The sequence below is a fragment of the Mus musculus genome, chromosome 2 (genome assembly GCF_000001635.26).
Source record: "Mus musculus strain C57BL/6J chromosome 2, GRCm38.p6 C57BL/6J".
Taxonomy (NCBI): domain Eukaryota; kingdom Metazoa; phylum Chordata; class Mammalia; order Rodentia; family Muridae; genus Mus; species Mus musculus.
Window position 1 is genome coordinate 91,943,651 of NC_000068.7, and position 25,591 is coordinate 91,969,241.

The 25,591-nt window shown below is 52.7% G+C and overlaps 1 protein-coding gene and 1 non-coding gene across 25 annotated transcripts in view; both read right to left on the minus strand.

The window, feature by feature from the left end:
• Positions 1–25,591, minus strand: part of Dgkz (diacylglycerol kinase zeta) — a 43,622-nt gene that overhangs the window by 10,829 nt on the left and 7,202 nt on the right. For 10 of the 24 annotated variants that reach the window (XR_374381.2, XR_003949865.1, XR_003949868.1 and 7 more), the window contains exons 1-4: positions 1,524–6,564; positions 1,111–1,219; positions 724–819; positions 372–449 (exon numbers count right to left, since the gene is read on the minus strand). Coding sequence is in view for 16 of the 24 variants with exons in the window: in XM_006498538.2 (XP_006498601.1) it covers positions 372–449; positions 724–819; positions 1,111–1,219; positions 1,524–2,266 (1,026 nt within the window). In the remaining 8 variants the exon portion in view is untranslated. The other 14 variants (XM_006498539.1, XM_006498541.3, XM_030246477.1 and 11 more) reach the window with 11 other exon arrangements.
• On the minus strand, positions 1,220–1,280 carry Mir6999 (microRNA 6999). Its single transcript, NR_105965.1, has one exon. It is a non-coding gene; the product is annotated as a microRNA 6999 (primary transcript).

Below are 25,591 nucleotides of genomic sequence, written 5' to 3' on the forward strand. Positions count from 1 at the left end.
CACTGCACATGCCGGCAACTCCTAACCACGCCCTACTGCACCCCACCTCCACCCCCACCCCCCAGCTCACGGTGGCCCCTTCCGCATGCCAGGCTAGACACCACCTGTTAATTCACGCCCTTAGGTAATATTCAGTGAACCTCACTTCTAGGCCATGTGCAATCTAGAGAGTAGGGTACAATAGCTAACCAATGGGGAGATGGGGTTCGAATGTGTGCATCTGACTCAGACGCTTGGTTACTATGCTTGCCCGGTCATCCCTGGCAAGCTGAACCTGTGGAACATGTATGTGCTGAGACATGTGAGTGTGCATATCAAGAGAACCTCAGCATTCCAAGGGAGGGCACAAATGGCTGAACAGCCGCACACACCTTTTCCAGCTGCTTAATGCATTGGGTATGCACCACGATCTTACAGGCTGCACACTTTTTTCTGGGCGCTGACTTCGGCTGTAGGACAGAAAGAGGGAAGGCCCTGAGACATCAGGTAACTCCACCCTAGATATCATCTCAGGGGAACCAAATAACATGTTTTCTCTATATGGGGTTCCAGTCCCAGTACCTGTCATCAGACAAAGCCCCCTCCCCCTCCCCCTGGAGCAGCCCACAGCAAGTACACCCACCCAGATAGGAGCAGTGCCCACCAAGGACTGCAGTTGTTGCCTTGCGGGTCTAGACCCCACTACACCACCAGGGGGCAGCAGGTCCCACCAAGCTCACTCACCAGCATCTTAGCTACACAGTGCTGCTCCCCGACATAGCAGAAGTCACCGGACACGTTGGTCTCAAACCAGATGTGCTCCCCATACACTGCTGACTCCTAAACCATGAGATGGGCAGGTTCAGTCCTTATCTGCCACCCCTGCCCTACCCATCATCCCCCTCTGAAGCCTGCCATAGCCACAACCTGCTTCCTCTCCTGTTTTACAAACGCCTTTAAGCCTGGCTCACAGACTGCTGCTTCTCACTTGGAAGTCTGCTCAGACGTGGGGCTTCCCTCCCAGTTGCCCACAAGCCCTGGGTCCTGACTGCTTAGGAGGATGAGAAGCCAGCAGGAACTGGCGCGGAGCAGTGTTTGAGCTCCTGCCCTGCCTAGTACACATATACTCACACTCCAGTCCACAGTGCTCTGGATCTGCTCCTCAGATTCACCGCACGGGGCCCCGGGCGTGGGAGGAGGGGGTGCCAGGTGCTGGAGGCCCGACTTGGTGATGGCTTTCCTACAGAAAGGAGGACAGCTGAAGCCTGGGCCAGCCAGGTGCTTGCTGACTCTCCTTCCTTCCCTACTACCCAGCAAAACTGCCTCTCTTGACTTTCACAGAGTACAAGATAGAAAAGCCCACAGCAGCTCATGCGCCTTGAGGCTCTTAATGAAATGTAGCTCCTCTTAGGCCCTTCTTCCAGTTCTACCCGGAGCTACCTCCAAGTAGTCTACCCCAGGCTTAGGCAGAGCTTCAAAGTCATCACTCTGAGCCAGACCTCGGAGGCTACACCACTTGCCCTGCTGGCTGCTGCTATACCTACATAAGCAGGGTGCTCCAGGGCTGGGGTCCAGCTGACTTCCGCCTTAGAGCTACCTGGCGTCTGCGAGACAGTGGGCGCACACGGGCCGGTATCATGGGGCATGCTGCAGCGCCCGAGGCTCTTGGGCTTCGGCCCCCAAGACCAGGGTGCTGGCCTGAGGGCCACCGCTGGCTGAGGCGTCGATAGTGACCATGCAGGCCCCAAAGGGTATGGCCACACTCCACATCAGCAGGGAGCAGGTGGGAGGAGGCTCGACGCAGGCAGCGGGGCATGGGAAGCAGTGGCCAGGTGCCCTGGTGTGAGAAGGGCGTTGTCCGGGTACCTGGCCTAGCATCACTTGTCGCCTCAGCTGTCTCATTTCCCTCCTGGACCCCTTCCTCCTCCTCTTCCTCCTTCATGCTTGTGAGCCCAGCCAACAGCAGGGGTGCACCCAGAAGCTGGGCCCCAACTGTGACAGGCTGTAGGGTAGGCACCACATCCACCATGAAGCGGGGATTGCAGGTAGGGGGTGCAGTGCTGGATCGCCTGCGGCTGGCACCTCTCGTGCCCACCCCGCAGCTGGGAAAACAGCCCTGGAGCTGTGCACTGGAGCGGCGCCTCTGGGCCAGTGAAGAGGACGCCTGCCCTGCAGGGGAGCGGCGTCGAGCCTTGCCTGTGGGCAGCCCCACGCCACTGGACCGCCGCTGCCTCTCTCCGGGACCTCGTGCCTTTCGTTGGAAATGCTTCCTAAAGAAGGTCTCCATGCCAGGGGCTGTTGGGCATACAGACTGGGAGTGTCAGGAGCTGGGCCAAGCTGAAGCACAGCTGTGTCCCATAAGCAAAGAAGGGACACATAGGTGTTAGGGATGAGGACCCTCTGTCCTCTGTGAAAAGAGCTTGAAGGTACCAGGAAGAGCAGGGGAACCCAAGCTTGGTTACTGGAGTATAAACACTGCTCCCTGCAAGCATTCCCTAAATTCTACCCCAGGAGTTCTTAGGAGATGGGGCCTCACCTGCCCAGGCACCAGAAACAACAGAGATCTGAGCCTAAAGGACTTCAACTGCCTTGCCAGAAATGGAAGCAAAAGGTAACCTGGGACCCAGACTCTGCCTGGGTAGACTACAAGGGCTCTGGGGCCTGTCCCTCTCATCTGGTCTTCCTTTTGCCCACACATGGAACAGGTTGGGTTCCTCTCCTGGGATACAGTGCAATTAAGCAAAAATACTAAACGTGGGTTCTCTGCGAAGGCTCTGAGTCCTGATAAAATCCCTATATTCAGCCCAAACCTTGGGTTTAGTTACTGGGAGACTGGGCTTCTGAGAATTGGAAAAGCACGGCCTGCCCCAAGAGTGTTATTGTCTTGGTGTGGGGGATACAGCAAGAGGTTCTGGCTAAGAGAACGCTGATGCTAGATGCCATGTGCACACATCTCTAAGAACTTTCTGGTAATGAATGACTCTGTCTCACTGTTCCAAAGACTGCAATATGGGGATCCCAAGGTGTGAGGTCCCCAAACCCCTTAAGCCTTCCTACGGAGGGATTCAGCGCAACATACTGTCCTCAGGCTCACACGTCTATGCAGAGAGCAGGGGCCTGGGCTCTTCCCTGGGTGTGTACCAGGCCATGCACGCTATCCAGACACCTATTTCTTTACTCCCTGGTCTATCTTTCCTCCTTCCCAGGCCCCGGGGACCAACTCCTGTGCTCACACCTCTTCTACACTTGAGGAATGGCAGGAAGCCCCCAATCAGCTGAGGGAGATGGCTCCAAAGAGCAGCCATGGAAGCCCAAGTCACATCCACGAGTGCTACTGGATGACACAATTTCTGCCTGCCGAGGGTCTGGCTGAAGTCCAGAGCAGTGGTGGAGAGGAAGGGCTGCCTGGGAGCACAGCCTGGGAAGACAGGCCCACCTGATCTATGCAGCACCTGCTCTCTGCCCTCTGTCTATCCTCGATATAGGTCTCAGCAGGCAGCGGTAGAGCCAGTATAGGGTGTGGCAGAGAAAAGAAGTGGGCCCAGGGGACAGAGCTCCTGCAATCAGTGAGCAAGGGGTGGGAGGGTGGGGGGACTGCGCAAGCAAAGCAGCATTGAGACTGGACAGGAGGTGAGTTCCAGAAACATAAGAGCCGACACTGGCAAGAGGGCTGGTTTCATCCAGCTAACAGTTAATGGGTCCACTACATATACACAGAGGGGGTGGGGGAAAGATAGTTAGATAGGTGTACACACACACACACACACACACACACACACACACAGAGAGAGAGAGAGAGAGAGAAGCATGCACCAGATGAAGAAGCAAGCTAAGGCACCAAGGGTAGCACACACAAAGCCCACAGGCAGCGAGTATGGAGCAGATGGTAGACCCTGGGATGGAGGTGAGACGGGCTAGAGAAAGGCCCACACTAGTCACAGCCATCTAGTGCTACTCTGTGCCAGACCATGGGTGAGCCCTCCACCACCTCACTGATCCTACCAGAGCCTCTGAGGGAGGCACGGCCACAGCTTCATTATAAGAAAGTAGCAAGAGCACGCCCAGGTCACACAGCCAGCCAGTGTGGGCTACTTGAGTTAGGGTCCATTTTCTGTGGAACCTGCAGGCCCAGCTGCCTGCTGCCGCCAGGGCACTAGTGTGCCAGCTCTCCCCTAGGGTGTCAGCTTTCCCCACCAGTCTGCTCGGGCCACTGTGACAGCTGCCCGGCCTGGAGGAGATTAGTCACCCAGACGCATCACACCCCTGAAGCTAGCTTGTGTCACCCAGAAAACAAAAGGCCACAGTCACTGTGGGGGAGGTGGTGCTATGCTCTCTGGTCAGGGGTAAAGGCTGGGCCTTCCCTGCTGTCTCAGACCTGCATGACCAGACAAGAAGGAAGCAGCCCTTGTTAGGACACATGGCAGCTTACATGCACAACTAGAGAAGCCACACGCTGCCGGGTGCTCCGGGACAACAAGCTTCCTCAGCTGCTCAGGGTGCACAAGGCCAAGCCTGTGCCTACGGCTGTGGCCACAGGCCTCAGTTTCCCTGTTTACCTAAGAAGACTGTTACGACTAGTCGACATCTTCCGGCAAGCTCTCCTGAGGGACACTACCACCCCAAACACCACTGGGTTCCCACTGCCCCTCCCGCTGGTCCCATGTTTCCTGTTCAGCTCATCTCCATAGAAACATTGGTCTGCTGGCCAGAGATAGCCTGACTCTTCACTTCCTATCTCTGCCGATCTCTTCCTATCCTGCTTCTCCATGGCAGTTCATGCCCATTATCCCAGCACTTGGAAAGCTGAGACAGGAAGACTGCTGAATGTCTGAAGCCAACCTAGGCTAGATAATGAATTCTAGGCCAGCCTGGGCTACAACTGTTTTAAAAAGAAATGCAAAAGGAAAAACAAAACAAAACAAAACAAAACCTTGGCATGGAAGTTCACTCCCTTAGTCCCAGGACTTCAGAAGCAGAGGTAGGTGGTTCTCTGTGACTTTGAGGCTAACCTGGTTGACAAAGCAAGTTCCAAGACAGCCAGGGCTACATAGTGAGACCCCCATCTTAATTAACTAACTTAACTAAAAGGCAGGCAAACAAAAGAAGCCCTGTTTGGGTCTGGAGTTCTCCCATGGTTCCGCTTGAGTGGTCACCTCTTCTCACTCCATCCCTTATCACCTCCACACACCACACTGTCTTGGGGGAGGCCCTAGAAGGTTCTCACACTGACAGCACAGCAAAATGGCTGCCTCCTAGGCTTCCTGGGCTTGTCTGGGGCACCCAGCCATACTCAAGGAGGACAATATAAAAATGTCTCAGAGGGCCACATTAATCTCCAGCTGGCCTCTGAGAGCCTGATGAGGGCAGGGCGTATGGGAGATGGGGGGACGGCATGAGCAAGCCACATGCTTCCTCAACCACCTGCTAGGAAGGGCCGCTGGCCCCTAGCCAAACCACCTCACATTTGATGCTGGCTACTAGGAAAAACCTGGTATAGTGGTGTGACCCTGTAATCCCCAGCACTTGGGAGGCAGAGGCAGGAGGCAAGACCATCTTGAAGGATACAAGTTCAATGTCAGCCTGGGCTACATGAGACATGTTTGTAAATAAATAAGTAAGTAAGCAAGCAAGCACTTAGGAACCTAGCATGTACACTACACACCCTCAGCAGATCAACTAGCCACCCATCTACTTTTCCATGTGCAAGGTGGGTCCAACCACCACAGGCCAGCATGAGGGTCACTCTGCAAGGATGCACAGAAAGCACCTGATGCTACCTGGCAGACCTAGGACACGGTAGAACCGCAGGGCCTATGGTCGTGCCACCTCCTGAGGTTTGTTTCTGCCCACAGCGGGGGTGGGAACCCAGAAAAGGAAGCAGGAGTGCCCAGGGTGGCCACCGCTCACCACATGAGGAAGAAAGCCATACAGCCATGCCACCCGGGCGTCTGTTCCTGAGGAATGCCCTCTGCACCTGGCATGAGGCGGGTCCTCCGGGACCCCTCAGCCTCCAGAGGGACCTGCACAGGACACCAGTTGGGTCTTGCCACAGTAGCTACTTCACGCCATGGGAAGGCCTCTGCTCCATGAAGGCTGGCCTGGGTAGGGCACCTGTTCTCTACCAGTCCCAGAATGAAGGCCTGCCTGGTCGGAGGGACTGCTTGCCAGAAGCCAGCCCTGGCTGCTCGGCTCCCACAGCCCCAGGGGTCAGGGGGAAGAGAGGAAATCTGGGAAGGCAGCCAGCTCGTCTAGGCTGGCCTGGGCTGATCAGGCAGGGTGCGGACTTTACCAGGTCTCCTCACTAAAGAGATTCTGCTCCAAACACAAGGACAACATGCAGGTAAATGGGTGGGCCAGGGCTGAAGGGTAAGAGAGCTAAATGAGAGCCAAGTATTTCTTTCAGGGCCTGCCCAGGCGTGGGGGGCCCAGCAGGCCCAGCTCCTTTCCATCAGACCGAGGGGGGGCTGGCAGGGAAGCCCTTATCTGGAGATGGTGGTGCCTGGGCCTGCCCTGATCTACCCTCCCCAGATCCACCCAGTCACAGAAGGGAGCAGGAGTTAAGGAAGAGTGAGGACCCCCCCCCCTTTTGACCTGATCTGGAAGGACAAGCAGGTGGGGACTGGGGTCCCAGGCGCCTCTGCTCTTGCTCCAGTTTGCTGGGATTGCCGGCCTCTGCAGAGCAAGTCCTAGTTTGGACAGCTAGCTGCAGTGGCTCCGCTGCCCCCTCCCCCTCACCACCCTCCTCCCCCAAGCCGGAGACAACAACCGTTATGAAAATAGCCCAATTGGTAACCGACTGCACTTCCTCTCCCAGTGGTGGCTCCTGGCCCTATAGCAGGCAGGCAGCAGGCGGTGGGTGGGAGGGTGGGCGGTGCACACGCTAAGCACAGGAGCCTGGCCTCCTGGCACCTCTCTCCCACGTCGTCCCAAGCCAGGCCGAGTGACAGCCATCAATACACTCTTTCCTTCAGTAACAGGCCAGCCCACACAGTGTCTGCACAGGGGAGATGGGGTATATAGGAGGGCAGGAGTGGGCCCCCCTTTTAAGGAAAAGGAGACAATTGCTTACTGTCCTCCTATGTCCATGGGACAGGTTTTACAGGGTCTTAGCCAGCTAACCACGCTGGTTCCAGACAAAACAACCACAAAAATAATTATCTATTGAGTGTTTCACAACTTAGACAGCCTTTTCTCACCAACATTATTAGCCAAGAGGCTGGTAATTCCCCTGTGCGGGAGGCACTGTCCCTGCTGAACAGATGGTGCACCTGAGGCTCTTGGGAGCTGTGACTCCTGTCTTAGGAGTAGCTGAGCCAAGACTCCAGAGCCTGGCTCTTCTGGTCCTGTCAAGGGGGTCAGGGGCCTTGCTGAGCTGCCTGGGTTCAGGCCAGTAGAAGAATGTTTAGGAGAGATCAGCCGGTGTGACACCTGCCAACCCCTCCCAACCCCTACGCTCATGTTCCCACCCGAATCCAGAAGCACTTCCCATTTTTCAGAAATAATTTCTTTTTCTTTTTTTTTTTTTTTGGTTTTTCGAGACAGGATTTCTCTGTGTAGCCCTGGCTGTCCTGGAACTCACTCTGTAGACCAGGCTGGCCTTGAACTCAGAAATCCGCCTGCCTCTGCCTCCCAAGTGCTGGGATTAAAGGCGTGCGCCACCAGCACCCAGCCAGAAATAATAATTTCTAAAACTCCTAGAAGGATTTTGTCTGGGGAGCAGGTGATAGGCACTAAGACTTAACCAAATAGAATCTAAATTTAAGAGCATTAATCTTTCAGGAGGCAGAGGTAGGTGGATCTCTGAGTTCAAGGCTAACCTAGTCTACATAGTGAGTTCTAGGCCAGCCAGGGCTACACAGAGAAACCCTGTCTAGGGGAAAGGGAAGGGAAGGGAAGGGAAGGGAAGGGAAGGGAAGGGAAGGGAAGGGAAGGGAAGGGAAGGGAAGGGAAGGGAAGGGAAGGGAAGGCAAGGCAGAGAGGGAGGGAGAACAATATTGCATAAAACACAACAAAATCAGTAAAAAGACACTGTTTAACTTAAAAACATTATTGTTTGTCCTATGTGTGCCAGTGCCACCGACTACATGTGAAGCCTGGTGATCAAATTCAACAGTCCAACTTGGAGGCAAGTGCCTTTACCTGCTGAGCCATCATGCTGGCATAGTTTATGCTTTTGCAAACCTAATATCTGGTTTTCTAGCAGCAGCTGGTTCCTGCGAAGTAAAGTCCCTGCACAAGACACCAGGCTGCCCTGGTGGAGGAGCATGAAGGAGCGAGCCTCACTGTGTGTGAAGTCAGGGAAGGAAGGACAGTTCACCAGGTTTCCAGATAACTACGGCTATTCTATGCCATCACGAGAAAACACGACCAGTGTTCTTTCTCTGTTTTTCTTTCTTTCTTTTGAGGCAGGGTTTCTATGTATATGTAGCCCTGGCTGTCTTGGAACTCACTATGAGGCTAGCCTCAAACTATCTCAAAGATCTGCCTGCCTCTGCCTCTGCCTCTGCCTCTGCCTCTGCTGGGATTAAACTAGTGTGCACCAGGGCAGGCTGACAAGGCTTAATTCTAAGGTCAGTACAAGGTGCCAAACCCTACCAATAAACATGAAGTTCTACCTTGCAAGGTTATGATTTTCTTTCGGGGGGTATGGGGTGGGCTATTTTTAAGTAGTTCAGGCTAGTCTGGAACTCCTGAGTTCACGTGAACACCTACCTTGGCCTCTTTCAACAGCTAGGGACATAGGCTTGCCCTGTTACAGGGCTATCTTGCATTTTGTAACAACAAGTGTAAGCCAGTGTAGACCACTGTGGTACTAAGCTATACTGATTTTTCCAAAGGTTGATACATTTCCTCACAAAACATCAAAACATCATCACCTTTGGTCTCTACTGCTCTTAACAGTTTCCTGTCTGGGAAAGCTACTCTCTCCATCACAAGGGAGATACAAAGTTTCCAAAACTCTGAGTTCTGCTCAAACTCAAATTTCTTGTTGGAAACAAATATTGATACTGTTTTTGAAGTGTCAGGCTCATCTCATTCATATTTGGGAAAATGTATGCCAGACACCTGGAGTCTGAGTTTGTCTATCAGCTGCTCAGTAGGAAAGGTGCCACTGGCAGGCCTGAGGTAGTGGCCAATGTCTTTAATCCTAGCACTCAGGAGACAAAGGCTGGCGGATCTCTGGGAGTTTGAGGCTGACCCTGTCTACATAGTGAGTTCATATGTAGAAACCCCATCAAAAGAAAAGGGAAGGGGAGGGAATAAAGAAGAAGGGAGTAATCATGGAGCACACAGCTTGCCTTAGCTAAGCTTAGCACATTACAGTTGGGCTAGCAGCAAAAATAGGTAAGCTAGCCAGGCAGCGGTGGCGCACACCTTTAATCCCAGCACTTGGGAGGCAGAGGCAGGAGGATTTCTGAGTTCGAGGCCAGCCTGGTCTACAAAGTGAGCTCCAGGACAGCCAGGACTACACAGAGAAACCCTGTCTCGAAAAACCAAAAAAAAAAAAAAAAAAAAAAAAGGTAAACTCCATTTCATCTCACACACACACACACACATGCCCGTGCTCACTGCTGCTATTCTCCTGTCTTAGCCTCCTCAGTGTCCCTGTATCTCTGTGTCTGTCTGTCTCTCTCAGATGGTCTCACACAGCCCAGACTGTCCACCTTCTGAGTGCTAGGGTTGGAGCTGCCCACTACACTTGGTTTATGGAGCAGTGTGGATAAATCCCAGGCTTTGGAAATGTTAGGTGAGCATTCTACTAACTGAGCTATCTCCTCAGTCCAATCCTCTCAACTTTTTTTTTTCTCCTAAAGAAACATTAGTATATAGTAGGGGCTCTGCTCGCTGCTAATGTTCCTATCTCCGCCTCTACAGATGGCAGCACAGTGAACAGACACACATCAGAAACAATTCCTATGAAAATTGCTTTGTCCACAGCGACCTGCAGTACCAGGTCACTTAAGAGACCCATGGATTGAGAGGGAATTCTCACAGCCTGGCAGATGTAGATTCTACACTGGCACTAACTCCCTAGGTGTAACCCTACACTATAATGGAGCCACATTTCAGTGCTGTGCCTCTCCACCTGACAACCTTCTGCCCAGAACAAGGGCTTCCTCTCCCCTCCTCACTTGTTACCTAGAGTCTACCTGCTCACAGCTGCCCAGACAACCACCAACTCCAGATGACCACCCATCTGGGGCTTCAACCGCTGAAACCCTGGATACCTCTCTCTCAGATCTTCCACCAGGCAGCCAGCTCCTGGAGGCTGGGGCCTGCTGAGCATGTGTGGGTGTGGTATGTCCAGCCCAGGGCTGGCAGGAGCTATGTTTACTTCGGGGTCAGCTCAGGAGGAAGGAACAGGGAATTCCGTGGGGGAGGGGTTAGAGTCTTCAGGGATGGGAAGTGCTTCCTCCTGGGTACCCCGCCAAGGGCTGGCCACAGGCCCAGGCCACTTCTCTTTGTTTGGGCACAACAACAGCTTTTGTTTTAGTGGCCATCTTCCTCTCTGGGAGCTTGGTGAGTGGCACCTGGAGGCCCCTTCGGCTTGGGGTCATTGCATACTCCACACTCTCTGTATAAAACAGCCCTGCAGGAGGAGCTGCAAAAGCCTGGGCTACTGATCCAGGGCCCTAGCTGAGCTCCTTGACCAAGGGTCCCCAGCTTCTTCCTTCATGTCTGGGCCCACCTCAGAGTCTACTCCTGCTAGTAATGAATGGCCAACTGGTTCTTTTAGAGCTCCCCTCAGTCCGCTGCTACCCAGAATTCTTTGGGAATACTTACTTCTACATGTCTGTTCCCACTGACAACTGAGAAAGTCCTGGGCCTGACAGCCAACAGCTTTCCCTCCTATTTTCTTCCTTTGGAAAAAAAAACTTTTTTGTTTGTTTGTTTGTTTTTTTCGAGACAGGGTTTCTCTGTGTAGCCCTGGCTGTCCTGGAACTCAGAAATCCGCCTGCCTCTGCCTCCTGAGTGCTGGGATTAAAGGCGTGCGCCACCACGCCCGGGTGAAAAAAAAATTTTAGCATTTATTTTGTGTACGTGCATGCATACATGAACCCTCACATGAATGTGTGGGTACACATATAGCACCATGCCCTAATGCACATGTCAAGGTTGGAGGACAGCTTTCAGGAGTTGGTTCTCTCCTTCTACCATGTAAATTCTGGGGATCAAACTCAAGTTATCGACTTGGCAGCAAGCACCTTTAACCTCTGAGCCACCCCTCTGGCCCATTTTCCTATTTTTATATGTTAACAAATACATACTTCCCTTGGCTATTTATTTATTTATGAGTGTCTCACATAGCACAGGGTGACCTTGAACTTCTGATCCTCCTGCTGTTACCTCCCAAGCACTACCATACCAGGCTAAGCAAATATTATCTACTAATTCTGATTTAATTACTAGTCGGTACTGCTCATCCCTGTCTTCTGTCATCGCAGTATCGATGAGCAAGGGAGGCACAGTGTAGTTCGGTGGCCAAAGGCCTACAGCTCACAAGTGGCAGAGCGAGTGTCAGTGAAAACCCAGTAGTTCCACACTGGCAAGCCTGTGTTTGCCACTTGGCACATAGACAAATGGCTCTATACTCGCCACCTGGAGTCTCTAGAATGGAAACCAGGCCCCTCTGTTTACTGAACTCAACCTCTCCTTTTCCCTCTCAGCTTGCAGGAGTTTGCTCAGACTCTGGCTCTGCCAGAAAGTTCTCCCTAGGCCCCTCTCTTGGGGGTGGGGAGCTCAGCACCTCCCGCACTCAGGCCCTCTTTGGTTATTCTGAGCCAGCAGCACTGACCTGCTAGGCTGCACGCCCTATGAGGTCACAGACCCTGGGACCTTGTCATCCAGATTGTTGGGCATGGCCTGAAGAGTGAAGAGAGGGCTAGTGGTCCCTACTTAGCCTTGATCAGGCTGACAGCAGATGGCTTCAGGCTGGCTGGCCAACTACTCAGGTCCCACTGCTAGCATTGGGTAGATAAGCCAGGTGTCTTAACAGGCAGCTCTGAAGACTGACATTTTGTGGGAATGCTAATGTTTCCCTCCAACTCTCCCAATAGGGCTCCTTTGTAGTACCTGTGCTCCCAAGTCCCATTCCCCTTCTCATGTGCCTGTAGCAAATTTCAGTTCCCTATCTGCTAGCAGACTGACCCCTACTTCCATTCAAACCCTAACCCTCATAATCAGCTCTTCCAGCTCTCCACCTCCACCCCAGGCACCAGGATTGCCACCCAGGGCTTTTCTTACTGCTAAAGCAAGAACTCTGCCAGAACAAAAGCGGCCACCTTGCTCTTGGAAGGGTTTAGAGTTTTGCCTCTGACCAGCTCTACTGCCTCAGGCTAGGAGGCTTCAGTTTTCCTAGCCTCAACCTCCTCTCTAGGGATTGCTGTGGGCTAGAAAGAGAACGTGGTCACAATAAACACTTCCTCAGTTTAATCAGTTTCAAAAAGGGAAATAAATACCTCCAAAGGCATAAAAATTAGGGGAACCGCTTGGCAAGACCATTTGAGACATCTAAGCCAAGGCCTACGGGGCAGAGCACTGGTGGAAAGGACTCAGGGAGTCAGGCATCCGAGCAATCTCTGGTGACTAAAGCGATGTGCAAACTTAAAAAGGTTACTAAGCTCCTGCTTGTAGTCTAGGCTCCTGGGAGCCAGAGGGTAGGGTGGGGGTGGGGGGGGCCATTTCTAGTTCAAGATTCTGCCTCAAAAACCAAACTAAAGGGGACAGATGGCTCAGAGGTTAAGAGCATTGACTACTCTTCCGAAGGTCCTGAGTTCAATTCCCAGCAACCGCATGGTGGCTCACAACCATTCATAATGAGATCTCACTCCCTCTTCTGGAGTGTCTGAAGACAGTTACAGTGTACTTACATATAATAAATAAATAAATCTTAAAAAAAAAAAGAAAACTAAAGCAAATCAGACCAATACCCCTCCCCCAGACTGTCTCCCCCCCAACTTTTTTGAGAGGGTCTGACTATTTAGTCAAACCTGGCCTTGAACTCATGTAGCCCAGGCTAACCTCAAACTCAGCATCCTCCTGCCTCAGCCTCCAAAGTGCTAAGATTACATACATGAACCTCTATGCTCAACTAAGGCATACCATTTGGATGAAAGTAAAACCCACCCAGTGTCTGGGACGATAACGTAGTGTGCGCTCTGCCAGCATGAGCATCAGCTGACAAAAGTCTTAGTCTCTTTAAAACAGATTTCTGGAGTTGCTGGGTATGGTAGCTCACTTGGATCTCAGGAGGATTGCCATGAGTTCAAGGCAGGTAGATGAAGCAATAGATGTCTCAACCCCCATCTTTCCCATCCCCCCCTAAAAACTAAAAACGGCTGTGAGAGGGAAGCCATCTGCCCAGTGTTATCTTGGGTCTCCCCTGTCTGGTTTCAACAACGTGTCACTCACTATGTGACATAGCAGGCAGAGCTCAGTTTTGCTTTCCCGGGTCAGACAGCAGAACTCTCCAACAGGATGTCTTCCAGAGGCAGGTGGGCAGCAGCAGGCTGTATCAGTGGGCTGTCTATGTGGGCTAAGGAGCAGGAACCAACTTGCCCCTTTCACAACCACCCCCGGCTCTCTCTGTAAAATGTCAGCAAGCTAGGGAAGGGGGGTGGAGAGACAGGCAAGCTGTTAACCCGCAAGATGCTGGGGCGTGGGTGGTGCAGGCTCAGGCTCCCAGACAGCTATTTTGGCATGTGCTATGATGGTGCTCAGCCCTGGCAGGGGAGAGGCCTCTCTGTGGGAGCGCTGTACTGGCACTCTGCCAGGAAGGGGGGGGGGGGCAGGTCTCTGCAAGGAGAGACAGAGAGGGTGCTGGGTACAAGTGGGGCCTAATCTATTCCTCAGGACACAGGCCACTCACTGAACCCAGGCTATCCAAGAATCCTTCCCTGGTACCTAATTAAAGGTCACAGGTGTGCCCTTCCCCGGGTCCAGCTGTGAAGCACCATGAAGGCTGTCTTCCAGACACAGGCTGCCGACCCAGGATCTCTACAACCAGTCTGCTCCTGCTAAAGGGACCCAGGGGTGGGGTGGGGTGGGGGATGGTGGGGTGGGGGGCTGTCACTTACTAGGGGCAGGACATCTCATGCGTCTTAGGCAACTTCATGAGGTATGAACCTCTCAATAAACCCACACAGTATCTAAGGCCTCCTGAGGCTCTGCAGGTTAGGGTGGGAAGGGACTATCTGAAGGGAAGTGTTAATAACCAGGTGCTACGGAAAGATTTCTGGGCTGAGACCCAGGGCAAACTTCGTGACCTTTATGAGCCTTTGTCTTTTTCATCTGTAAAATGGAAGTAAACCCACCAAGGCCATCCTTGTGATGAGTCTATGAAACTGGCAGACGTATGAGCTTGGAGTAGCTGTTGATGGCCAGAAAAGAAGATGAGCGCCATCCACCTGGACACAGGTGCGTGGGGGGTGGGGGTGGGGGAGCATTCAATAGAGGATTGAGAGCACCCATCCTCCCTCCTGTGGACCACAGCTCCTGCTCCCACTCAGACCCGCTCTCTCAGCATGCCCTTAGCTAAGACGGGCGAGGGTAAGGGGGCAGGCATCTGGTCTATGCTCTGCTTAGCCTTTCCCTCCTGGACACGAGTGCCAGCTAGGCTCAGGGCTGAGAGCCAAGGGGCTGGGGGAAGCATACTATAACCCGGATGCTTACGCTCTAAGGGCATCCAGGGCCCTCACATGAAACATACAGGTAGTGGCTGAGGACCACAGCAACAGGAATGGCTCCAGGAAAGAGGGAAGCTGTAAGCCTCGAGCTGTGGTTCTCAGCCTTCCTAATGCTGTAACCCTTTAATATGGTCCCTCATGTGTGGGGACCCCCAACCATAAAACTATTTTTGTGGCTGCAGTGATTTTATAACTGTAATCTTGCTACTGTTATGAACTATAATGTACATATCTATGTTTTCTGATGGTCTTTTTTCTTTTTTCGTTTTTTTTTTTTTTGAGACAGGGTTTCTCTGTGTAGCCCTGGCTGTCCTGGAACTCACTATGTAGACCAGGCTGAATGTAGACCTGGCAGAAATCTGCCTGCCTCTGCCTCCCAAATGCTGGGATTAAAGGTGTGTGCCACCACTGCCAGGCGTTTTCTGATGGTCTTAAGCAAACAATTTAGGTCATTTGACCCCCCAAGGGGGTCGTAAGCCACAGGTCGAGAACCACTGGCCTAAAGGCAAATGTTCACCTTCCTGCATACAGTGTCCCCTCCCTGAGACAGGTTGCGTGCCAGGTGGCAAATGCAGGTGAGACTCTGGAGTGAGTCCTGTGATGCAGCACATATGAATGTGTCCCAGGATGCCTGTGAGACCTTGGCTGAGTCCAGGGTACTTCACCAGGGCCTTGACCTTCAGGGGCGGGGCAGGGTGGAACTAAATGATATGGAAACACACACCCCTGATCACTGGCTTCACTCTGGCAGCTAGGATCTTCACCAAGAGAAGGTGTCTGGATCCATCCACAGCAGGTGCAAGTGGTCTGCTAGAAGAAAACTTCCGGGCCCAGTGTCCTTCCCTACGGGAGCCTCGGCCCCCTGCTGTTGTCACAGTGATACTGCAGGACCCGTTCCTGGGTAGTGCAAGGACCTTGAAGCCCTCTCTCTCTGGCCCTCTGTGCTAGCTGGAGGCACCAGTACTTCTTTTAGAGGCAGCTCAGCCCAAGCGTCAAAGCTTGCCAGCCTGCCCATCAGCCTCCTCTTTTTTGCTTGGGGAAACACAGAAAATTCTGGGAAGGCTTTCAGAAAGATGCAGGCAGGTCTGCTGCTCTCCTTCTCAGACACAGCTCCCAAGCCTAGGCTTTCTCTGCTCAGGGGGCAGGAGTCCTTCCTCTGTCCTTGACTGTAAGGACACCCTCTCTCTACCATCTTATATTAAGTGCAAACCCTTGTCAGTCCGAATGTGGGGATTTGACCTTTGTTATGGTGGCAAAACAACAGGAACTGCCCATCCCCACCCCTGACATGTAAGCCAGAAACTGGTCCATGTGATACTAGACAGGGACCGGAATTCTTCCTTCACCTGCCAACCTAAGCCAGCTCTGTACCTGGGCACACAGTCAGATGCACCCAGCTCAGGCAGAGGTCCCTCTTCTGCAAGTTGGCAGGAACCCAAGGTTCTGCAGCCACCTGGACTGTTCTCAGTATTAGCCTAAGCAAGACAATTGATTCACTCAGAGATTCTTTTGGCCCCCAGACATCCTGGCGCCACAGACAGGGGTTCTCAGCTCTGAAAGAGAGACATCCCTCAAGGTGTCCCTCCCGTTCACTGCAAACCACCCCAAATAGTGCTGCATCTGCTCATCCCGCCAGCCTTGTCCTCCCGTGTGGCATGGCCTCTAAATGAGATCTATTGTGTCAAACTCGCCCCACGGGTGTGTCTCCTGCCCTCTGGGAGCTTATGACTTTGAGACTAATGAAGGGCAGAGATGGCATTCTGGCTCCCAGGGGCTTGGACAACCAAAGCTCCTTCTGTCAAAATGTGTAGTGTGCCAGGTAATTTATAATGCCCCTGGGGTGCAAAACCAGCCAATCCACAAGCCGAGTGACCTGCCCAGGACCAGGCTGTGGCAAAGGGCCAGAGGATGAGTCCGTCACCTCTTCATGGGGCTGGTTCTAGGCAACTGTCCTCACTGGAGACTGACCAAACCTTCGGGTCAGAGAACCTGTATGTAAAGATTCCACCTGCTCTACTCAGCGTAGAGGAAAACCAGATGATGGGAGGTTAGAGTAGATCCCCTCTCCTTTTTCCTCTAAGAGGGGGCTGACAGCTTCCACCATGAAGAAGTGGGGTGGGATAGAGTTGGAGGTGGGCAGAAGCTGTAAGCTGAGGAAGTTATGGCTCAGCTCTGTGTCTGTCACTGGACTGAAAAAGAAAGAGATGGCAAACTGCTCCCCAGGTCCCAGCCAGTGATGCCAGTTGAAGGGGGCAGGGTAGGCTTGAAGGAAGACACCATGGTCACCGTTCTTCCTGATCCAACACAGACAGGACCCATGTGGCCCCCCACCAAGTCCACAGCAGACACTGCCAACTGTTCACACACTCTGCACCTGAGCCGAAGACAGAGCTCAACGCAGCAGCCTCAGAGCCAACACACATCTGGTGTCATCGATGGCCCTGTGTTCTGGCCTGTTCACTTACGAGGTCCCTCAGCTTTGAGGTGTAAGTGGCAGAAACATGTGGTAGAACACAGAGGTTAAATGTCCAAGGAGAAACAAGAGCTGTCTTATAAATGAGCATGGAGTCTGGGAAAAGATAGAGGGACGGTTTCAACTGAAGACATCCCAGGGGCCAAGAAGCACAGCGGAGCGGCATAGGTTAAAAGGACAGAGCCGGCCGGGCGGTGGCGCATGCCTTTAATCCCAGCACTTGGGAGGCGGAGGCAGGAGGATTTCTGAGTTCGAGGCCAGCCTGGTCTACAAAGTGAGTTCCAGGACAGCCAGGGCTATACAGAGAAACCCTGTCTTGAAAAACCAAAAAAAAAAAAAAGGACAGAGCCTGGGCTGGGACACTAATCCATATGTCTGCTCCTCTCATCGCCTGGCCATCAAATGAAGTCAAAGGAGGCCCGGCACCAATGGGTACAGATCCTGAAGGCCCAAGTCAGCCAGAGGAACCTGTCTCTGCCATGAGCTCCCGATGTCTTTGTTTTGTTTGTTTGTTTGTTTGTTTGTTTGTTTGTTTGAAGCGCCACCGCCCTCCATACATAGCCCAAGCTACCACACCCATGCTTATGGAGGCCCTCTCTGACTTTCTTCTTGATAAGCATGCTAGAAAATCACTTCCCATCCCAGGATGCCATCACCCTGGGACTTTGTGATATCACCTGGGAAGCTCTAGAAAAAGTTCTGGCTCACTTCTAGAGCTGAACAGGCAGACATGGCCGCCAATGGTAAGATCTAAGAATCTGACTTCTTAGAGCTCCCGGGCCTCTGTGATGGTGTATTTGAGGTGCTGGGTAGAGAAAGGGGATGTGGATTTTGGAATCAGACCAACCTGGGTTCAAATGCTGTCTCTGCCTCTTACGTGCTGTGTGACTCTGGGTAAATGGCTCCTCTCTTTGACAGTATGTTTATTTCATCTACAAAGATGGAAAAATAGAACCTATCCTGCTTATTTTAGAGAATTATATAAAGGCACTCAGCACTTCTGTTGATCTGTTGACTATGCCCAAGGCTTATCTCTCCATCCACAAACCTGTGCTCTTCAAACTGAGCACAGCTTCAAGTAGAAAGCACTCAACACTTGGTGCCCTATGGGCAGCAACAGGAAGCCTTCAGGGTGCCCCTCCCTCCCTCCCCCAAGAGCCTGTGAACACTGGAGGCTACATCCTGCAGCTGAGTGTAAACTGCTCTACCTTGCAAGGCTGTGGGTAAGAAAACAGAAGTATTGGAAGTGTTACTGCCTGCCCTCTTATGTGAGGTCTTGAAGCTCCTGTGGCTTCTCCAAAGCCCCCGGAGCTCCATCTGCCAGTGCAAGGATCCAGATCTCCTCTGTGTGGTGTGTGGTGCGTGGTGTGTGCTTAGCAGCACACTGCAAGTGCAAAGAGCAGGGCCCTGGCAGGGGTAAACCAGGCGGAGGGCATAGATCAGCACCACAGGCACACCACCCACACAACAGAGGAAAACCACACAGGTTATTAGTAGGTAAGTCTACCCTGGAAAGGCCCCAGGCAAAGCTCAGAAGGGGCCAAAGACAGCAAGGCCTTAAACAGTCACAAATACTAAAAGGGAGGCCCTGGGTAGAGTCTGAGGTCAGAGTCCAATCAGAACTCTAGGGTTCTTAGCTGATTGGCTGCAAGCTCTTCAGCCACCAAAGAAATTCAGAGGTCAGACAGGAAAGAAGAAAGGAGGAAAAAAAAAAAAAAAAAAAAGATCAGAGAGCTAGGTAGAATGGGTGGCACCTTACACCAGGGCTTTTCCAGCAGGCACAAATGAGCACACATGCCCTGAACTGCCTGCACTCAGTCTTTCCATACCCTCCCTCCAGTTTCTCATCACAGTCCATGGTCAAAGCTCTGTCACAGGTACAATATGGTGATATTTTGATTGCTTGGGGGAAAGGGCAAGATGAAGCTAAAACAGCCAACTCTGATTCAAAACTACAGGCCACTTCGTCCCTTCCCAAAGCAAGAGCTGGAAGAAGATAGGGGGAAGAGATGACTGTCTAGAAAAGGGAGAAGGGGCTATCTTCATGCTATGGCAGAGCAAAGTAGAGCAACACGCTAGGCACCCACAGTCCTCAGAAGTTTAAAACATCGAGTAATTTAATCAGTGACCTGGGGACAACCATGTGCTGTGGCAAATCACAGCGACCACAATCAGCAGATGCCAAGAAGTGGTAGTTGGCAAATAGGTTCCCCAGAAGCACGAAGGGCGGTGTGACTGCCCCCACCACGCTGGTAACTGCAGGCTCGGGGAGACTGTCAAAAAGCAGTGGTGACCAGTCGTAGGGTCTCTGACTGCTGGTGCCAAGGAGTTGGGGTGACTTCTGTCTCCCTGCAGAAGGGTTAGGAGCAGACTATCATTGCACTAAGGACGAAGCACACTACCAGCCGGTGCCAGCGCGCGCACCACCCGGACCGCCTGTGCCTGGCGCTTGGATACCCACGCTGGGACAGCCTGTCCCGCCGCCGCCCCGCTCACCTGTGCCCAAAGAGCCGCAGCCCCGGGAAGCGCCGCTTGGTCAGGCGCCGCGGCGCCTTGTCGGGCTCCGGACCCGCGTCGCGCTCGGAGCCGCTGGACGAGGCGGAGGCCGACTCCGAGTCGCTGCTCCGGCCCTCGGGGCTGGGGTCCCGCGGCTCCATCCGGCCCTAGCCCCGGCCGGCGGCGGGCCCGCGGGAGACGCCCATGCCGGGCCGGCGGCCGGGGCTCAGCACGCCGGCTCCGCACCGCCCGCCAAGCTCATGGCGAGCGCGCGCTCCGCCCGCCCTGCGCTGCGCTGCGCGTCCTCGCGCCCCACTCCCAGGTGCCGGGGAAGCAGCCTCCGCTTCAGGAAGTGCCGACAGCCGCGGCCGCAGGACCCCGCATAGCTGGCCGGGCCTCTGCCTGCCCGCCCGCCGCCGAGCACGCCCCCTCGGCCGCTCCGCCGCACTCGCCCCACGGCGCCCTCTGCTGGCCTCAAGCCACGTCGCAAGGCCGTCGAGGAGGCCTGGGGGCGGGACTTACGAGGGCACCACCCCTCCAGCTCCGAGGCCAGCCTGCCTGGATGGGACTGACTTCCTGGCCTGAGCCGCTCAAACTGTTCCCAGATGTATGATCCTCACCCCCATGTCCTCCTCCACCAAACAACCTACATGATCAAAGTATACACACGCGAGGGCGGCTGTCACCACTTCTCCCGCATCCACAAGTTATATATTGCTCTCTTGCACCCACTCAGCCACTCATGTGCTCTCTCTCTCTCTCCACCCTTACCCCCTTGGCTATCCATAAGCGCACCCACGGACAAAAGCCACGCAACGCTCTCCCTACACACAGCAGGCACGCCCCTCCCATGGAATTATCTTCAATCGTCAAACTCATACTTTTCTCTCACATTCAGGGCACCAAAGTCATTCAGTGACCTTCACACACTCACAAAGAACTTCAATGTCCCTCTGACAAAGTCATCCTTCTACAGCTGTTCACAATGACTTCAACCCTTCACCCACTCCTAACATAGGGAAATTTCCCCAGCACAGTGTTCAATGTTCCCTTGAATCCTTATACCATAAGGATGAGCTATGTACTTCCTACACATTCAAATACACACAAGGACAACAGTTACAACCTACACACCCATTCACGTATACACCCATATAGAAGAAACTGTCTCCCACACACAGATACCCCTGAGGGCAGTGGTTACAAGAACCTCATATTTCACATACACATCCAGAAATATTCTTCATGTTTGAAACACGTTCTCCTTCAGAAGGGAGACCAATTGGAACAAGAAGTCACCAGGAGACATACCATCACATACATTTGAGGATCCACAACTTAGGTGGGTCTCTAGATGCTGCACAACTGTGACTGTGACGGGGAGGCCTGGAAGCCAGTGACCTTGGTCCACCTCCTCCTCAGATCATGCCACCCTGATGCCTACTGTTTCAGTTAGCCCTCCTTTCTAGAAAGCCACATCCTGTGTTGCCTTCGACTTCACCCTTTCCTTTGGGGCTTTGGTAGCCTGTTTTTCCAGACTTTGCCTGCCACAAATAGCCAAAGCTAGGGGGCTGTGACCCAGGAACATGCCTGTGATTCTGAACAACAGATGACATCCAGAAGCCCCAACTCTCTCTTATACACTGAGTTTCTTCCTAGTAGCCCTGGAGAAGCTGGACTCCAGATCACCAGCCAGCAATGGGGACCAAGCTGGATAGGAAGAGGACCTGACCCTGGCTTCCTGGGTACACATGTTTTCTTTGAGGAAGTCATCGGGTGGTTATCACCAAGCTCAATGGGAAAAGCTGGGGGATGGGGGAGGGGGAGGGGGAGGGGGCAGCTTAAAGATTCCACTGAGTTTACTGAGTCCTTGAACTGGATTTGAGAAAACTCCCACATCATGTACCACAGTCCTGGGAGGGCTCCTCTCCCGACAACCCCTGCTGTTCTCTCTCAACTCCAATCCCAAAGAGAAGCCTTCTATCAAATTACCCCAAGCCTGAAAAGATTGTGCCACCATGGAATTACTGGGAAATAGACGGGTGAACCCACGTCTGCCACTCTTCCACACCATATAGAAAGTTCATAGAAGGATGAGGTCTCTGTGCCTATCCCAGGCCACCCTTGTACCTACTGTGTCTGGGGAACCTCAGCTGGGATCTGTGGCACGTCCCAGGAGCGGGAGCGCCACATCTGCCTCAGTGCCCCTGGCAGCTCGGCTTCTTTCGTCCCCAGCACCTTCGCGGGGCCCAGAGCAGCAGCCACATCGCAGCCTCCCCCGGCGCTGTGGCCAGCCCCCAGTGCGCTCATCCTGCCCAGCAACTCTCTTCCTCTTTCCGCACTTCCTGACGTGGGGGGTGCGGGGGGGCTTGCTGCTAGAGGCCGGCTGGAGGCTCAAGCCGAGGACCACAGGGCTTGTCGGCGCCTTCCGCTGACTGGGGCAGAACACTGGCAAGGCACAGAGCTGCATAGGAGAGCAGGGGCAGGTGGGGACAAGCCCAGCGTAGCAGTCAAGAGACAACCCCAGGAGTCAAAAGCTGCCAGGCACCCACTAGACCTGCCTGGGCTGGAATTTGCACCCCAGCTCCAGGCCTTTATTTTCCAAATAACATCTCTGAATTTCACCTCTTGCTGCTGCTAATAGTCTCTCACTTCATGACACTCCTCGCGGCACACCGGCTCTAGGTACACAGGCTGACTCCAGCCTGTGTCCAGCTCTCTTAGCATCCTGTATGCACCATACCTTTCAACAGAGCTAGGCACACAGGGTGGTGGTGTATTGGAAACGGCAGTGGATGGAAGATGCCAGATCATGTTCAGTTTCTCCTATCTGCCAGCAGTGTGACCTGGACCAGGCCATACATCTTCTAAAGCAACCTTTTAGGGAATACAAACAATAAATCAGTGAATACGTTTGTCAGAGAGTTTTGGGGAGCCTTGGTTTTTCTAATCTGTAGAATGGATTATAGTTTGGACTCACTGGGTTGTAAGTGGATTAAATAAAAGGTGAAGGGTTCATAGACAATTTAGGAAATAATGGTTGGTACATCTTGTTGTACCTTCATGGAACCTAGAACCTAGAAGGGGAAGATAGTCAGAAAAAAGACAATCTATGCATGTTAGGCAATGAAAAGTGCTATTTTAAAAAGACAGGAAGGGGAAGCCAAAATGAAGGGGCAAAAAGTGGCAGACAGGGGGATTGAGCAAGAAGGTGACATTTGAGGACAGACTCAAATGAATCATGAGAGCAGATCATGTGACCCTCTGGAGACTAGCACTGTGGACGCAGGGAACAGTGAGGTGTAAGTCCCAAGCGTGGATGAGGCCGTGGGGCTGAAGAACCAGAAGGCAGAAGGACCCTGGAAGGCTCTAGAACACCTTCTGAGGCCTGATTGCCCTGGAGTTTGAGGCTCCCATGAGGGGCTTAGCAAACACTAGTGAGCCACGCTTGCTCTTTAACCTGCAGGCAGCGTAGGGAGGGATGTGAGCATCCCTCCAGCACTCTGCAACCACGATGCCTTACAATGAGTTCTTTAGTTGTGTGTGCTTGTTACTCCAGGGAGGCTGAGTTTCTTGAGGATAGAAACAGTGTCAGTTCAGTTCACAAAGCAGAAGCACTACAGAACCTGCTGGTGGTGCCACCAGCCCTCCACACAGGGCTGGCCTTCACTCTTGTATTCCTCTGGACTAGAACATGGTCGCTTGCAATAACTTACCTGATGGATACATAACTTGAATCATTAATACTCATTCTAATAAGCACTTCTGGGCCAGCAACCTTACTAAACACATAATTACCTCATTGACTCCTTTAATGACCCTATGATGTAGAGCTTGCTATTTTCCTCTCTTTAAAGTTATAAAACAAACGAAGCCAGGCACCGCCTTTAGTCCTGCCACTTGGGAGGCTGAGGCAGGCGGATCTCAGAGGCCAACCTTCTCTACATAGCAAGTTCCAGACCAGCCAGAGCTACATAGCAACACCTGGTCCTAAAAGCAAAACAAAACAAACAACAACACATACAACACCCTCCCCCCAATTATATTTATTTCTCTCTGTGTGTGTGTGTGTGTGTGTGTGTGTGTGTGTGTGTGAGACACTTGTGCCCCATGTGTGGAGGTCAGAGGACTATTTACAAGAATTAGTTCTCTCCTTCCAGCATGTGGGTCTTGAAGATCAAACCCATGTCCTTGGGCTTACAGCAAGCATCCTTACTCTCTGAACCATCTTGCCAGCCCCATTTTCCTCCTTCCACATTAGGAAACAGACACAGAACTTCTAATCTTACTTGTCCAAGATCTTCTTGTGTTGAGATTAAGAACCTAAACCCCTCAAAAATGATTTTTAAAGCCGGGCGTGGTGGTGCACGCCTTTAATCCCAGCACTCGGGAGGCAGAGGCAGGTGAATTTCTGAGTTCGAGGCCAGCAAGGTCAACAAAGTGAGTTCCAGGACAGCCAGGGCTACACAGAGAAACCCTGCCTCGAAAAACCAAAAAAAAAAAAAAAAAAAAGATTTTTAAACACACACACACACACACACACACACACACACACACACACACACACACACACACACACACGACTCTAACCCCAGGGTCTAAGATGTCTTGTTGCCCCACTAAGGTTTGAGGGCATGGTCAGGCTCTGCACACTTTTTCACAATTGCTGTCCCTTGAACATGTCACGTCTGAGTCCTTCAAGATGGTCTCCGTGTGGTGTGGCCTCTCAAGACTTTACCCACCAGGCCAAGGTCCACTCTGAAAGGAGGCTGCATGCGGCAAGGCCCAGCCTTTCTCTCCCAGGCTTTCCGCAAGTAGCCCCAGCAGTTAAACAGAGGAAATGGGGCTGGGCTTGTTTTCCATCTGGACAGGCAGAGAGCAGGAAATGGCGCTCCTGGAGGGGAAGCCAGGCTGCCTGGAGGCTCTGAGTCGCAGGCTAACCCTGATTCTGTGACCGGGGCTACTTTGAGCTCATACTGTACAAAGCTGTCCGTGCCAGCTTCGCAATCCAGATTGGGTGGGGAGGGGAGGACGAGGCTGGGAGGGACAGGCGGACAGGGCAGGGGAGGATGCCCTTGGCTGTTCCTGGGACTTGAGCCAGTGCTGGGGAGCTAGGGACCCCTCAGAATCCACCCAGGTATACACAGGAAGAGCAATCTGGGTAAGAAAATTATTCTGGGCTTCGCTGAAGCCCCTGAGGAGAAGGCGTTCCACTTTCTGTGGCCTGGATGAGCAAGTGGGAGCTGGGGAAAAGAAATGTACCAGGCCACCAAATACCCAACCCACGACCTGGACATCTTCTGCCCTCAAAACCTGCCAAGCCTGCCTCCTCTGTCTGACCTTCTCCTCTGACCTGCCTCCTCTGTCTGACCTTCAGGCTCCTTGTGTCCTGACTTCTCTTGTCTCGTTGTCCAGGCTTTCCCTGTGGGGTTTTTCTTTCAGAGTATATCATGCAAGTGCATGCTTTTGTAGTAGTAGATGCTCAAAACACAAAATTTCCCTATTTTTTTTTTCATGCTCTCTCAACTGTGGTCCTGGCACCTGAACTCCATTCTGTCTATGATGCTGGGTGCATTGCCTTGCTGCCATTGGTCCTTTGTATCTTGTCACTTGGAGTCTTCCTCCCTCAGACCCAAACCCAAGCAACGGAACCAGGGAAGTGTAGAGAACTCACAAGCTCATATGCCAGCCCTTGTTGTGAGGCTGTGTGCTGCGCATTAACCGTAATTTGGACCCAATGATCTCCATTTTATTTTACATATTTATGTGTTTATTTCTGCACTGCTGGGATTGGACCTAGGTTTTTCTTGGATACTAGTGCTCTATGACAGTAAGTTATACCCTCAGCTCTGTACTAGATGACAGGGTCTCAATCTGTAGTCCACGGGAACTTCAAACATACTATGTTTCCCAGGCTAGCCCAGAACCTCAAGTAACTCTCCTGCCTTAGCTTCGC